Source organism: Carassius auratus, chromosome 38, assembly GCF_003368295.1.
Source record: "Carassius auratus strain Wakin chromosome 38, ASM336829v1, whole genome shotgun sequence".
Taxonomy (NCBI): domain Eukaryota; kingdom Metazoa; phylum Chordata; class Actinopteri; order Cypriniformes; family Cyprinidae; genus Carassius; species Carassius auratus.
In genome coordinates, this window is record NC_039280.1 from 11,207,003 (window position 1) to 11,220,740 (window position 13,738).

The window sequence follows — 13,738 nt, forward strand, 5'->3', positions numbered from 1 at the left end:
CACATCCATTCAGATGAACTGAAAAACAGCACAGATTGCTTGGAGAGTAGCTCACCCAAAAAAATGAAGATTCTGTCATTAATTATTCACTCTCATGTTGTTCCAAACTTCTAAGACCTCCGATCATCTTCGGAACACAAATTAAGTAGCTTTTGATGAAATCCAAAAGCTTTTTGACCCTGCATAGGCAGCAATACAACTGAAACATTCAAGACCCAGAAAAGTAGTCATGTGGACAAGGACATTGTTAAAATAGTACTCCTGCCATCAGTGGTTCAACCAAGAGAACAAGAGAAGATATTGTTTAACAAAATAACCATTTTTGTTATCTTTGCACACAATTGTTTTTTTAGTTTTTTTGTAGCTTCATAAAATTAAGTTTGAACCATCATGTCACTATTTTAACAATGTCCTTACTACCTTTCTGTGCCTTGAACGTGGTAGTTGTGTTGCTGTCTATGGGAGGGCCAGAAAGCTCTTGGATTTCCCCAAAATATCTTAATTTGTGTCTTAAAGATAAACAGAGGTATTAGAGGTTTGGAATGACATGAGGGTGAGTAATTAATGACAGATTTTTTTGGGGGTGAACGATCCCTTTAATAAAATGAGTCTGTATGTAATGTTACAGTTTAACAAGGACATTGTAAAATAAATTGTAACCTAATTTTTCCTTTTTTTTTCTTTTGTTTTGGTGTGAAATGTTACCTGGGCATGGTTTTCAGAGATTCAAAGGACTTTATGAACTTGGTCTATAGCACAAGCCCAGCAGTGTTATTTAGTGAAACACATTAAATGATTCCCTTTGGTGCTGCAATCAAACAAACAAAAGGTTTTACGCATTGAATAGTGTGCAGACATACCAGATTTTCAGCTCATTGGATTAATGTGCCTTAATTACAACTGTTCACTCTAAAGACTAACAGAGGAGAGGGGGTGTGTTTGTTTGGGGGGGGGGGGGGGGGGTCAGCATTCTTATGGATGACATCATCCCACACATAAGGCATTACCTCATTCTTCAAATCTCTCAGCATGACTCACACCACACTGTCAGTGGCTTCCCTCTCTCCACCCCTCATCTCTCTTTCCCTTATTCCTCTTATCTTTCTTTCTTTCTTTCCCTCCATCCCACCTCCCCCTCATGTTGGGACAGCGTGTTTCTGCAGACAATGCTGTTTACTGCTGGCCTCTCTTCTACCGTTGAGGCATGCTATAGGTGACTGCTTTCTACTGGCGCTATGGCGAGGGCCAATCAGAAGGGGGCAGACTGCTCTAATCACTGAGCAGAATGCCTTGCAAGGCACCAGCTGAACCAATCAGAATGGCTGGTTGCTAGGCACCCAGAGGTAAAAGGGGAGGGGAGAGGAAGATTTCAGCCAATGAAGAGGCTGCTCCCACAGCAGCCAGGCATTTCAGGTTACCACCAAACCAGACATGGGGTCAACACTATCACTCACAAACATACTCATTAAGCTATATACACATACACATATACAGATATGGTGGGGGGGAGGGGGGCTAATAACAGTAAAAAAAAAGATCATGACCACTAATTCTTAGCATTGATCAAACAAATATGTAACAATGTAAAAAATCTAATTAGAAGAAGCTTCTTAGTGTAGCTTCGATGTGTTTGTGTAAATGTGTGCATGTGCACAGGCGCATAGCTGCCAAACGCTCTTCCTCCAGGCTAGTCTTCAGTCTCTAGAGAGTATGAGTCTGTGATCTATGTTGTGTGTGTGTGTGTGTGTGTGTGTGTGTATAACTTGTTTCAGATTCAATTTCCTTTGGGCAATGTCTCATTCTCTTCTGGGGTAAAGAGGTTCAAACAAACATCACTTTTTCCCACAAACACACACACAGACACACACTTACTCAAACTCTTATAAACCACAGACAAACATGTGCAGTGTGCATGTTCGGGGAGAAAACCTTCTTATGTTGAATCACAATGCAAAATACTACAAGAAAGTGTTTAATGCTTCTAACCAGAACACAGCTGGTCATTAAACATTAGCTTGTGTATTTTAAAGGTGGTGAGAAACTGTGTTCAGTACCTCTGGTTTGCTGAGGCTAGAGGACACTAGAGATCCTGAGCCCACGTCCAGGTCCCACTGCTTGCGTCCCTGGTTTAGAGGATCCAGAGCGGCGATTCTCCCATCAAGTGTGCTGATGATCACCAGAGCCCTGTCAAACGCATGAAACACAGGTTCACATAAAGTGACAAGGGTTTCAATCACTCTATATTGCACAATAGACATCTCCTTTAACCTTCCAGTTTGTTTGACATGGAGATTATAAGATGTATATGAATTATATCCAATATAAATACTATGACTAATAACAATACATGGTCCATACAATACTATGTGTTCCTACAACTATATGTACCAGTATTAAATAAAATTGGATGTTCATTTTGAAATTTGGTAAAATTACATTTAACAGAGGTATTAAATTATTAGTGTTTTTATTTTAATCCTTTAATGTATGGTTAGCCTACATTATATATTGTGGATACCTACATGCTGAAGTAGGTAGGAAAGTTTTCAGCACCTAAGGAATTGTCAAAAGTAATAATAGCAATATTAGCACTAGCAATATTTTAGAAGAAGCATGGCCACTAGCCAACATAATGCCAAAATATGGATAAATAACTTATTTATTTTAAGTTTAAAGTAGTAATTCTTTATCATCGGTCACACTTTATTTTAAGGTCCAACTCTCACGATTAATAAACTATTAACTACGATTTTTGCCTCAAGAAACTCCTTATTTGCTTATTAATAGTTAACAAGCTAGTTGTTAAATTTAGGTATTGGGTAGGATTACTGATGTAGAATATGGTCATACAGAAAATATATTTAATAAGCACTAATAAACAGACAATAGGTTAAGAATAGGCATGCTAATAATCATCTGGTTAATAGTGAGAACTGGTCCCTAAACTAAACTGTTTCCTTATCATCTGTTAAGGCAGATAATTTTGAATTTGAATTACCATTGCGATTTGACCCATAAACTCTAAAGCCTATAACGTCTACAATTGGCCAAAGCCCATTTCACACTGCCATTCCGGCAAATACAGGGGTAAAGTGTTCCTGCAATTGTTCCCGGGTCGCTAGATTTGGCACTTTCACACTGCCAGTGATGACCCGGTATATGTGCGTGCTTTCACACACAACCCTTGAAGATCCCGTAACGACACGTGACATCAGCGTGTGACGTGTAATGTACGAGTCGACAACGCTTGGCACGTTATACTTTCACTGAAGCAAGCAAACGATCTCTGCGTCAGCGCGGAAAGTGAGGAACTAACTGACGCTGGTCATCACTTCGATACGGAATTAGATCTGGCTTTTGTTCACACAGCGCTCGTTCCGGATCGATTACCGCAATGTTACTAGGTCCCCGACCCGGGTTCAATTCGGTAATCAATTCCGGGACGTGGTTGCTTTCACACAGAAGGCGACCAGGCAATTTTACGGGAATATTGCAGGTCCGATGTGCAGTGTGAAAGGGGCTCAAGAGAACTGGGAGATTAAACTTTGTGCAACACCAAACTATCACAAACTTTTTGTTCTTAGTATGCAATTAAAGCTAACAAGAACTGAAGTCTACACAGGGCACTTCACGGCTAAAGTGCCAGGGAACTTTTTAATGGACAGGGGCAAACGCACCTGCAGGGTAGAGAGCAGGACTAAGAGTGAGGGGAGTCACTTTGATCAAGTCTAAGAGAGTTAAAACACATCCCTCCAGACATCAACACTGATGAGGTCAGAATTTAAGGGCACTTCAGTTCTGCTCATCCCAATGCTCTGGGCCAACACCGTTTGTTCTCATTCTCCAATAGGACTGAAGAGCAGAAAATGTTACTGCACAGCACCCCTGATTGGCTGGAGGGCCCCTCCAAAAATATGAGGGCTGATTGGTTGTTGCTAAGCAGTGGGCATTGTGAGAATGAATGAGGACACTACACTCGTCCCGCCCAGCCAAAAGAGTGATGAGGGAAAGAAAATAAAACTGAGAGAGAGAGAGAGAGAGAGAGAGAGAGAGAATGAATAAAGGAAGAATAACAAATCCCATTTTCTGGATGAGATCAAAGACCAAGTGTATTCCACAGGCTGTTTAACCTCAGGAAAAAAGGACTAAAATAGAAAAAAAAAAAAAAAAAAATAGGCTGAGACAAATTGTAAAACTAATGTTAAAAAATATTCAAGACACGATTCAATTCTGTAGATTATATTAAAAACAAACAACATAAAAAAGTGCCATGAGATGTAATTAAAGTCAATGCACACAAAATTAAAGTGATTTTTTTATGATGTAATACACTAAAACTAAACTCATACTCTTGTACTCTCTAGTTGACATTGTTTTCTATTTGTGCATTTTACATTTTACTTTCCTCTTCATTTTAATGTTCAGTTGTAATTACTTTTTTTTTTACTGCATTTGCAATTTTCTACATTATTTCTTTCCTATTTGTCTTGGTCACATTACTTTTTTTACTTATCTGACATATGACCATAAGCAGGACAAAGTAATAGTGTTGAATACAAAAGCACATATATAATGTTAATTTTATAGCAAATGTCAATATATGCACTTCTGTTTTTAAGGAAATTAAAAACGTTTTTTCAACAACACAAGTGTCTGCATGTGAACTGTGAAAGCAGCTTCACTTTATCTTACAGCCTTTTAAAAAGTGTCCCTCAACACTCACAAATGACGCTCACCCTTTTGCCTCTCTCTGCATTATTCTTGTCATGCTGTTTAACACACTTCACACAAACAGATCCACACACCTGTGAGCCCTCCCTCTCGCTCTTACTTACTCTCTCGTCTCGCTCTCAGAGGAAGTCAAGAGATTCTCAACTCAGACCTGATGTAAACAGACTGCATAGAAGAAGAAAAAAAAAAAAACAACCAGGGTATCTGAGGGGTTTGGTCCAATCACAAGAGGCTTTCCTCTACCCTCAGCCAATCAGGGCTTAGACGCGTTTTTGCACTTTCAATCAGTAACCACTCCTTTAAAAAACACCAGCCAATGGACATAAAAAGCCCACTGTAACCACGCCACATCGAGCAGCTCTTATCACCCAAGTGTGAGTTAGCAAGTACCACTGCAAAACACACACGCGCACAATCAGGGCATGGGGAGCACGTGGCCAAGTTGTGAAAACAGAGGCACACCCCTGCGGAGAAGCCACAGAATTCATGGCAAGTTAACATAGTAAAGTACTTTGTGCAGACACGATTGTTCAGCATGGATGACATCCAGAAACCTGATATGGCAATTAAGCAAACAACAATGTGATTCAAGCAAAAGTTCACTCAGACATTTTAAAACCTGTCATTTTTCACAGTCCATTTCAAACCCAGCCTTTTTTTCAGTGGAATCCAAAAGCAGACATTTAAAAAAATGTCCAGGCTGCTATTTTTCATAGGGACCGCTGACTTTTCATCAAGTTCCAAAAAGAAACATCCATACACTTTTTTTTTCTAAGGGTGCAGTCACCTTTGCATTTTGTCTGCAGAATTTCACCCTACAAATGTAGTCATCTCAATAGGAATTGGGAACACGTCCTCAAATCGATTTCATCTTCTGAAACCACATGAAAGCTTTATCAGAGGAGCAGACTGAAATTTAAGTTATTGACTTAAAGATTAACAATGATGCTCTAATATCTCCTTCTGTGCACTGCAGAAGTGCACAGAAAAAAAAATACATTCAATATACAATACATACAGGTTTGAATAACATAAGGCTATAGCATGAAAACAGCCACATCATATCTGTTCTTGTTTGGTTATTAATTTCAGCACCATGGTGAGAGACAAGTAGGTAATATATTATATATATACACACACACACATACACACACACACACACACACACACACACAAATATAAAACTTTTCTTTAATTTAATATAAATTACAAAATTTAATTTCAGTTAAATTGTCAAAACAATTAACCTGAAAATTAAAGATACTCTGAAGAGTTTAACCCAAATATCGCACATGCTTTTTCTTTATAAGTGTAAGTTCTGCTGAATAAAAGTCTCCAAAAACACAATTTAAAAGGGGCATCTTTTAAAAAGGACGAGATAAAGACTCGAGAATCCACTGAGTTTCCAAAGTGAAAGGGATTTTCTGCTTAAGTGAGCACACAATAAAATATAGCACTGCAGCAGCTCGCAGACCTCGGTATGAAGCGTTACACAAAGCACTCGGCAATGCATTTCGTGGTACCATCTTCCCCAGGCAACATCCGCAGTACACAAACATGATGTCCATAACCATATATCTCACTACAGGAAAAAGAAGCCCTCACTAGAACATTCAAACCTTTAGATGCACAGACCCGGACGAAAAAGTGCAGTCTGTGCATTACTTGTTGAATGTGTAGTGGACCAAAAAACCAGCTGCATGACAATGTGTGTTCTAATGTAAGAGAGAAAGATGATCAGAAAAACAATGAAAAATAAATCAAATTAATAACAAAATTTAACCAGCATTCAAAGGGACAGTTGATCCAAAAGATTTCCTCAACATGTATGCATTTCTTTCTACCGCCGAGCACAAGAGACGACATTTTAGAAAACTGATAAAGACTCAAACTGATTTGTACAAACAACACAGAGACATTTCTCAAAATATTTTATTTTCCAAAAAGGAAAAAAAAAATTGTGGATGAACTATAACTTTAAGGCTAACGCAACCCATTAAAGAAAGTTTCATTATTCTAACATCGTCTCCTCCATCGTGCAGAGTTTTTCTCCACTTATTGATTAAAGCATTTACTCAGTGTGTGTGAGTGTGTGTGTGAGTGTGTGTGAATGCTTAATCTGTCCTCTGACTCCATGTCACGTTCTGACACGCCCAAGCTGCTATCTCCATGCAGAACTAGAAGCGCTTCTGCCATCTCAACTGACCTTGCTAAATTTGGTGCATCCTGCAAAAACTGCAGTACAGCAACTGCAAAGAAAAGCATTTCTAGCTGAGTTTGATGATGAAACTAAACTAAACCATGAAGCAAACCTGTATGATTTTTCAATAAGCTCCGACACTCGCTTTAAAAAAATACCACCACAAACTTGCACAAGAAAAGATGAAAGGCATGTCACACAAACTAATTCCATCGTGCACAAGTCACTGTCATTTCACTCCTCTTTAACTCTCATCATCCTCCTTCTGTTTCTATCTCTCTACCGTGCGCGGTGCGGAGAAATCAAAACTCTGTCACATGGTGCTGCTCTCATCCTATTGGATGAGTCCTGGCCTTGATCTAGGTGGCTGATTTGTTGTTGCTAAGCAGTGAGGAACCAAACTACAGAAAAGCCGAGGTCCTGACTACAGGGTCCTAGCACCTTCGGTTTTGGGTCTCGATGTCCCCCCTTTACTTTCTCCCTCCTCGTCTCCCCAATCTCTCCCTCTGCCACACCTCTCCCATCTTCCCACCCATTGCTGCAGTGCAGTAAGGTGTGTCCTCTGCAATGAATGAAGAAATGGCTTAAAAGAATCAAACCACAAACAGAGCAAAAATCAATCAAGTTCAGAGTAAGCATCGCCACATGGCTACGAGCAACAACACAGAATCAACATCCTTAAAAACAAAACAAAACGAAAAAGAGCCATTCATTATACTGGTTTTATTTGAATGGTTTGTACAGCCTGTGAGATACTTCAAAAGTGCTCAGGTGAAGTGGAAAAGTTTGCATAAAAACATACCAAGTTTGGTTCTGATTACAAGAATATAAAGTCTTATCACAAAGTGATGAACTTCTCTCCAGATCATGAGATCATATAAAATAAATCTTGACAGTCTCTCGCTAGTTACCTAACCATCAAGTCAGACAAAAAAAAGAAAAGAAAAAAAAGCTCACAACAACAAGCGCACGAACTCTACCCTTTCCTTCCCTCCTGCTCTCTCTCTCTCTCTCTCTCTCTCTCTCTCTCTCTCTCTCTCTCTCTCTCTCTCTCTCTCTCTCTCTCTCTCTCTCTCTCTCTCTCTCTCTCTCTCTCTCTCTCTCTCTCTCTCTCTCTCTCTCTCTCTCTCTCTCTCTCTCTCTCTCTCTCTCTCTCTCTCTCTCTCTCTCTCTCTCTCTCTCTCTCTCTCTCTCTCTCTCTCTCTCTCTCTCTCTCTCTCAACTCAAATTCTGAGCACTTTTTCCTTCCAATCGTCTAATTGGCCAACAAGTTTGCCAGCTCAGCTCTTCTGATTGGCTGTTGCTAAGCAGTAGGCAGTTGGAGCTGGATGTCTGGCAGAGTTTGCACCAGGCAGTGGAAGAAGCGGCATCACCGTGAGTGTGTACTGGTGTGTGTGTGTGTAAGAGTGAGGGCACCTCGAGCGAAGTGTTCCTTCCAAAAGGTCCCTCAGGAATCACCAGCAGTCCAAAAATACACACACCGAGGCAAAGCTGAGCTACATTAGTCTATAGGCCATACCTGGATCTTGTTCGCCAAACCAATTTAAAGGAGAACACAGGCATACCACAAACTAATTCAGTTATCTGTGCATTTAAACAGCATTTGTGTTGCCTAGCCTCTGCTCTAACAGCAGCCTGGGAACTGGCATCTGGTTGGCTGCTTGGTTCATCTGGAAGATCTTTACTACATGTTGTTGTTTTTCTTCCATCTTCACTAGACTTAATGGACCAATTAACAGAACAAGTTGATGAGAGCATCTTTATTAGATGCTAGAACATTTATACAAATGTTATAATTTGCTTTTGTTATGAGTAGATCTCTCCAGGGTTAGACTCCCATTTGCCAGTCGACCATGCTGTGCAACACATAAAACTGTCCCAGGAGAACACCATCCCCCAGTAAAACTGTTCCATGTCACGGGGAAGGCCTGAGGGTGATGATTATCATCGCCGTGTTACTGAGAAGTGAGCACAAAGGTCTGGTTCTTGGTTCATGCATTATCAATAAAAGCCAGACACTTGTTTGTATGTTTATATGTGATTGACGTTTGCTTGAACACTGCACATAAATGCATGAGATGGTTTGATATTGAAGATCATGGGGGGAACATGTAGAGGTGTGAGCAACTGTTTTATCTTGGCAGCAGGTGTGAAGGCAGCTGCTACTCTCACCCCTGTAGAGATACCGAACCAATGCAGTGTTAAACACACTACACACTATTCCCTCGAGAATGCATGACACATATAACTATGCCACCAGAAACAAAGACCAGCCCCTCCTTCCAATGATATATGACTACTGTCAAGACAAAGTCCCGGGAACTTCACATTAAAGCACCATCGCTGAAGTGGTGTTTAAAACTGGACTTCCAGGGGGCTATTCCTACGCACAGACAAAGCATCTCTGCACTGATCAGTTTAAACCTTTCTTGTAGTGCATGGAAATTGACTCATATAAACCCCAGCTCATTTGTTTTTAAATTGCTGTATCTTGGGTAAATTTCTTTGTGGTTGGTGCAGAGTTGCAAAAAGCATGCATGATATTTTTAGTTATTTCCTCTATAACCTGCATACGATATGAATCTTCTCTTCATTAGGCTGTTTAAAACAAGCAGCCTTTTCAATATGACTGAGGTGGTCCGTGCCATTCAGGTGTGCAGATAACTGCTGCTACATTGCTATCAGCAATACCAGAGAACGTGCACATCTCATTCATTCAAAGATGTTTGGAAAAAAGTTTTTAACCAAACGGTTTACTTGTGACCTGACTTCCAAAGAAGAAACTGGATACATTTCTCAAAATATCCAGTGCTCAAATAAATTAAATAATGTCTCAAAAAAAAAAAAAAAAAAAAAAAAAACTGTCAGTCTTCCTTTTTGGCAGAATGTGATATATCGCTCAACCAATCACAGCACACCATTCCATGCACTCTTGACAGTAATGACGGCACTCTGAATACACCCGGCATCCTAGTTTTCCTCATATACTTTGTGATCAACAAACAAAGACGATATTGCGTAGCTTGTCAGTGTTAGTGTTTTTATTAATGCCATTTATGTTTTTGTTAATACAGCACATAGCACTAGTCAAGTGAATGAATGTAACATGGCAAAGATGAATGCACTTTTGGAAGCTGAATGTAAGGGGAACATCATTTTTGGAGTTTCTGTGGTCTAATATGATACTGTTTTTCATGTTCTTGTTCATGATGAAATTCTTTTATTGCTGTAATTAATTTATAGCATTAACAAGATGATGGTTGAATTCATTTTGGGAGTGATGACCGTATATAAGATTAGTATTGACCAAGTTCAGAGGCTTTTATATGTGGGTCAACTTACTATGTTGTGTATTTTCATCATTTTCAATATGAATAACAACTTTCATATGGATTCAATGGATTTATTGCACTCTGAGAAAACAAAAGTGCATCATGGATTTATTGCATTTTGGGGATTTTTTTTTTTAAAATAATAAATCGTTGAAAGTCAAAACCTTGAATTTTTTTATGTTATTATAACATAAAGATGCTATGTGAAAGTTTTGAAACAGAAAATAGTGGTTTTCATTTTGCCACTTTCTTGGTAAAGAAAACACATTTTTACTCAAATTAATCAAAATGGATTTATTCCATTTTTGGAGCCAAACTCTTCATTTATATACAAAGAACAACATAACAAAACATTAGCACAAAAATATTTACAAGATATCAATAAAATATTTCTTGAAAAGTTCCAAAAGGTTTCTGCTAAACATAAGGCAAAAGATGAACACTTCCTGAACATGATCACCATAAACCAGAGTCAAATGTATAACAGTTTTCAGATGTATCAGAACTGTTCATCTTTTGCCTTCAGAGGTTTTAGAAGAATCCTCAGCACTGGCAAACCATATCCACCTTTAAATTCCTCGCTGTAGTTGAAGTGAGGGTTTCCTGCTCCTTCTCATGTTATTTTCATCTTTGGAACACAATCTGATCTAGGTACTTTGTGTTGTTGCGTTCCTATATTACATATTTTTCTAAAGCCTGAGCCTGTAATAATCAGGAATGGACTCTGGTCGTGCCAACTTGTGCTTGTTTGGAAAAATCCTCCATTAATGGGTGCGCCACACGTCCATGTGACAGCATGTTGATGGTAAGGCTAGGTATGACAGATTTTTTACTGCAGTGGAGCAGATCGGGTGTTCCCAATCAGCTCCTGTGAAACATTTGTAGAACCAGCATCTCCACCAAAAACTATATCCAGCTTCAGCTAAAAGAAAAAAAACTTAACATTTTAACAAGGACGGGGAAAACATAACATTAAAGCTCCAAAGATCTTAGACAAAATGTTGGATTAAAAAACAACAAAATAAAGCACCAAAACAGTTTAAATGAGTTTTAAAAGCAAGACCCCCGAGCTCCCCATCCACCTATTCGACTCTGCTTCTCTCTAAGGTGGGGCAGAGGGCTCGGATGCGGTAACGCACTGATATCACATCCAGCAGAGCATAACGACTTATTCCCACCAAAAACAAAAAATAAAACCTCAGGAAAGTTGGAGAGCGCGTCTGGGCGCGGGGAGACGCGTCTGTAGTTGCGCTCTGAGCAGCGGTTTAAAGTGCGTCAGCGGCTCCAGACAACACAGTCTAGCGACGGATACCGGCTTGCTTTGTAATAACTAGCATAAATACAGAACTAATGTCTGGAAAAAAAATCCCATACAAACGTTTTAAAACGAAATCGTTCATGTTAAAAGTTCAAAAGACGTCCATCTCCTCTACTGGTACGGTAACCTGTCACTTTTCGGCGTCTCTAAGTATGTTTACAAACAACACTGAAGTCAGACTCAGTCGGGCTGACATGCATCTCACGCCCACACTCAAAACACTGCAGCAGTTCAAGACAGGAACAGCCTCCTCAGGCTGAGAAAGCAGTAAAACAAGTTCGAACTCCAGAAAACAGTTTCGTTTATAGACCATACGTAACGTTATATAAGGTACTCTGTAAGTTCACAAACACACACTCAAGTCATCGAGTGCGATAGGAGAGATAAGCGTTCTGCATTGGCTCCGAGACTGCTGTCAGTCATCTGAATCTCCATAGTAACAGAAAAAAATCTTTAAAAACTTAACAGATTTTTGCGTACAAGCAGCCATATTATAAATGACAGCGTCAAGTCGATCTAAAATGATCTGATATCACGCGGATTTGATTAGGTAATGTAAATATTTGCACATATTTAAACCCTCTTCTTGGCCCAGCAGGGAGAGGTCGACTGCTGCAAACATCCGCCCATCACGAACTCCAGCTCAGCTGCCTTACGCAAACTTTACTAAAGTTGAATAAGACTACAGAAATCAACGTGACAGCCTAAAAACGCGTGTCACGCCCAGACAAGCCGAAAACTTCTGCTATCTGCCTACCTCCGCTGCTTGTGGAAGTTTGCGTCGCTGTCTCCAGGCGGCTCTTCGCTCTCCCCGGTCGAGCTGTACTCGTCGTCCTCTACGGTCACTTCTCCGATGCCAGGGGCTCCTCCGACGCTATCCAGTGGCCGCTCCATAACGGCAGCATGTTCCGCCGTCTCGGTGTTTGGCGCCGGAGCCACTTCGAGTTCTCTCTCTGAGAGAGACTGACTTTGCAAAGTAACCGTTAACGTTCTCAAAACAAGCAGCAACAGCAGGGATGTGCACACGTTTCCAAACTGAAACCCCCTTTCCATTGGGACAAGTGGCACATTAGTAGTTAGTCAATCACATACCAAAATAAAGTGAATTAAAAAACTAGTCTATAAAAGGCGTTTTACAATGAAACTCGTAAGCTATTAAATCGCTTTCTGTTGTCCTCTCTTAACGTAAACATGCACTCAACAGCACCATGTTATTCCCTTTATACTTGACGTTGGTCATGCCGTGGTAACATCAAGCCCCGCCCCGTATCCAAACGCTCATTGGCTGCGCATGGAAGCAAATCCCTACATTGTGTTCTGATTGGTGCTAGCGTTTGTCAATCTTCATTGCTCGACTACTAAGCAGATTTTGATTGCGTGCTACAACTGTCTTTTACCGTGCAGTCTGTTGACGTGGTCGGCCCTATAGCCTCTTCATTCCATTGGCCGCTTTTCTTGCCACTCAGAAATATAGGCGGGAGGAGAGGGCTGCACTGAGCGGGTATGGTTACTTTTTAAGTATAATTATTGGCCACACCGTCGAGTTTTAGCCAATAAGATAGTAGTGTTGGCTTCAACATGTTTCATTGGTATGTTTACGCAAGCCGCGAAAGAAGTCTAGTCAACCCATTGGTCTGACAAACCTGTCAATCAAAATTATCGTTACTGTGATTTCTGACGGAGGGGCGTTGCTAATTCGTTCTGAGCGAAATTTGATTGGGTAAAAAGTACAAGGATGGAAATAACGACGTGGCCGTTTGCTTGCAGATATAAGTGAGGTCATGCTCGACAGTTTCATGTCCGGGACTTTTGGTATGAAAAATGTTTGTTTGGTATGAAAAATGAGTATGCGCTCATCCGTAGTAAGTTCAATATTGTCCTTTAATTTTATATAACGTCACTTATCGGTTTGTAATTACAGCTAACAAACAATACACTTCTAAAATAATACAAATAGTTTAGGCAACTTGAGCATTCCAGCTCACTTTGTTTACTTTTTGTAGTCATGAAGGCTGGCCATTGCGAGATGTATATGGCGCCCTCTTGTGGTTTGTTAAATAATATTTTAGCCCATGTTTGACGTAACTGCTGAGCCACACTGGTTATAAAGCCCCGGTGTCATTTTTATAATGTTTTCCTGATTTTGTAACATGTTGT

The 13,738-nt window shown here is 40.0% G+C and overlaps 1 protein-coding gene across 1 annotated transcript in view; it reads right to left on the reverse strand.

The window, feature by feature from the left end:
• The window catches only part of LOC113057055 (eukaryotic translation initiation factor 2-alpha kinase 3-like), a 28,994-nt gene extending 16,171 nt beyond the window's left edge, over nucleotides 1–12,823 (reverse strand). Inside the window, exons 1-2 of the mRNA XM_026224076.1 lie at nucleotides 12,339–12,823; nucleotides 2,055–2,184 (exon numbers count right to left, since the gene is read on the reverse strand). Coding sequence (XP_026079861.1) covers nucleotides 2,055–2,184; nucleotides 12,339–12,634 — 426 coding nt within the window. The 5' untranslated portion in view covers nucleotides 12,635–12,823. The remainder of the gene's footprint in view (nucleotides 1–2,054; nucleotides 2,185–12,338) is intronic.
• Nucleotides 12,824–13,738: the final 915 nt, after the last annotated feature.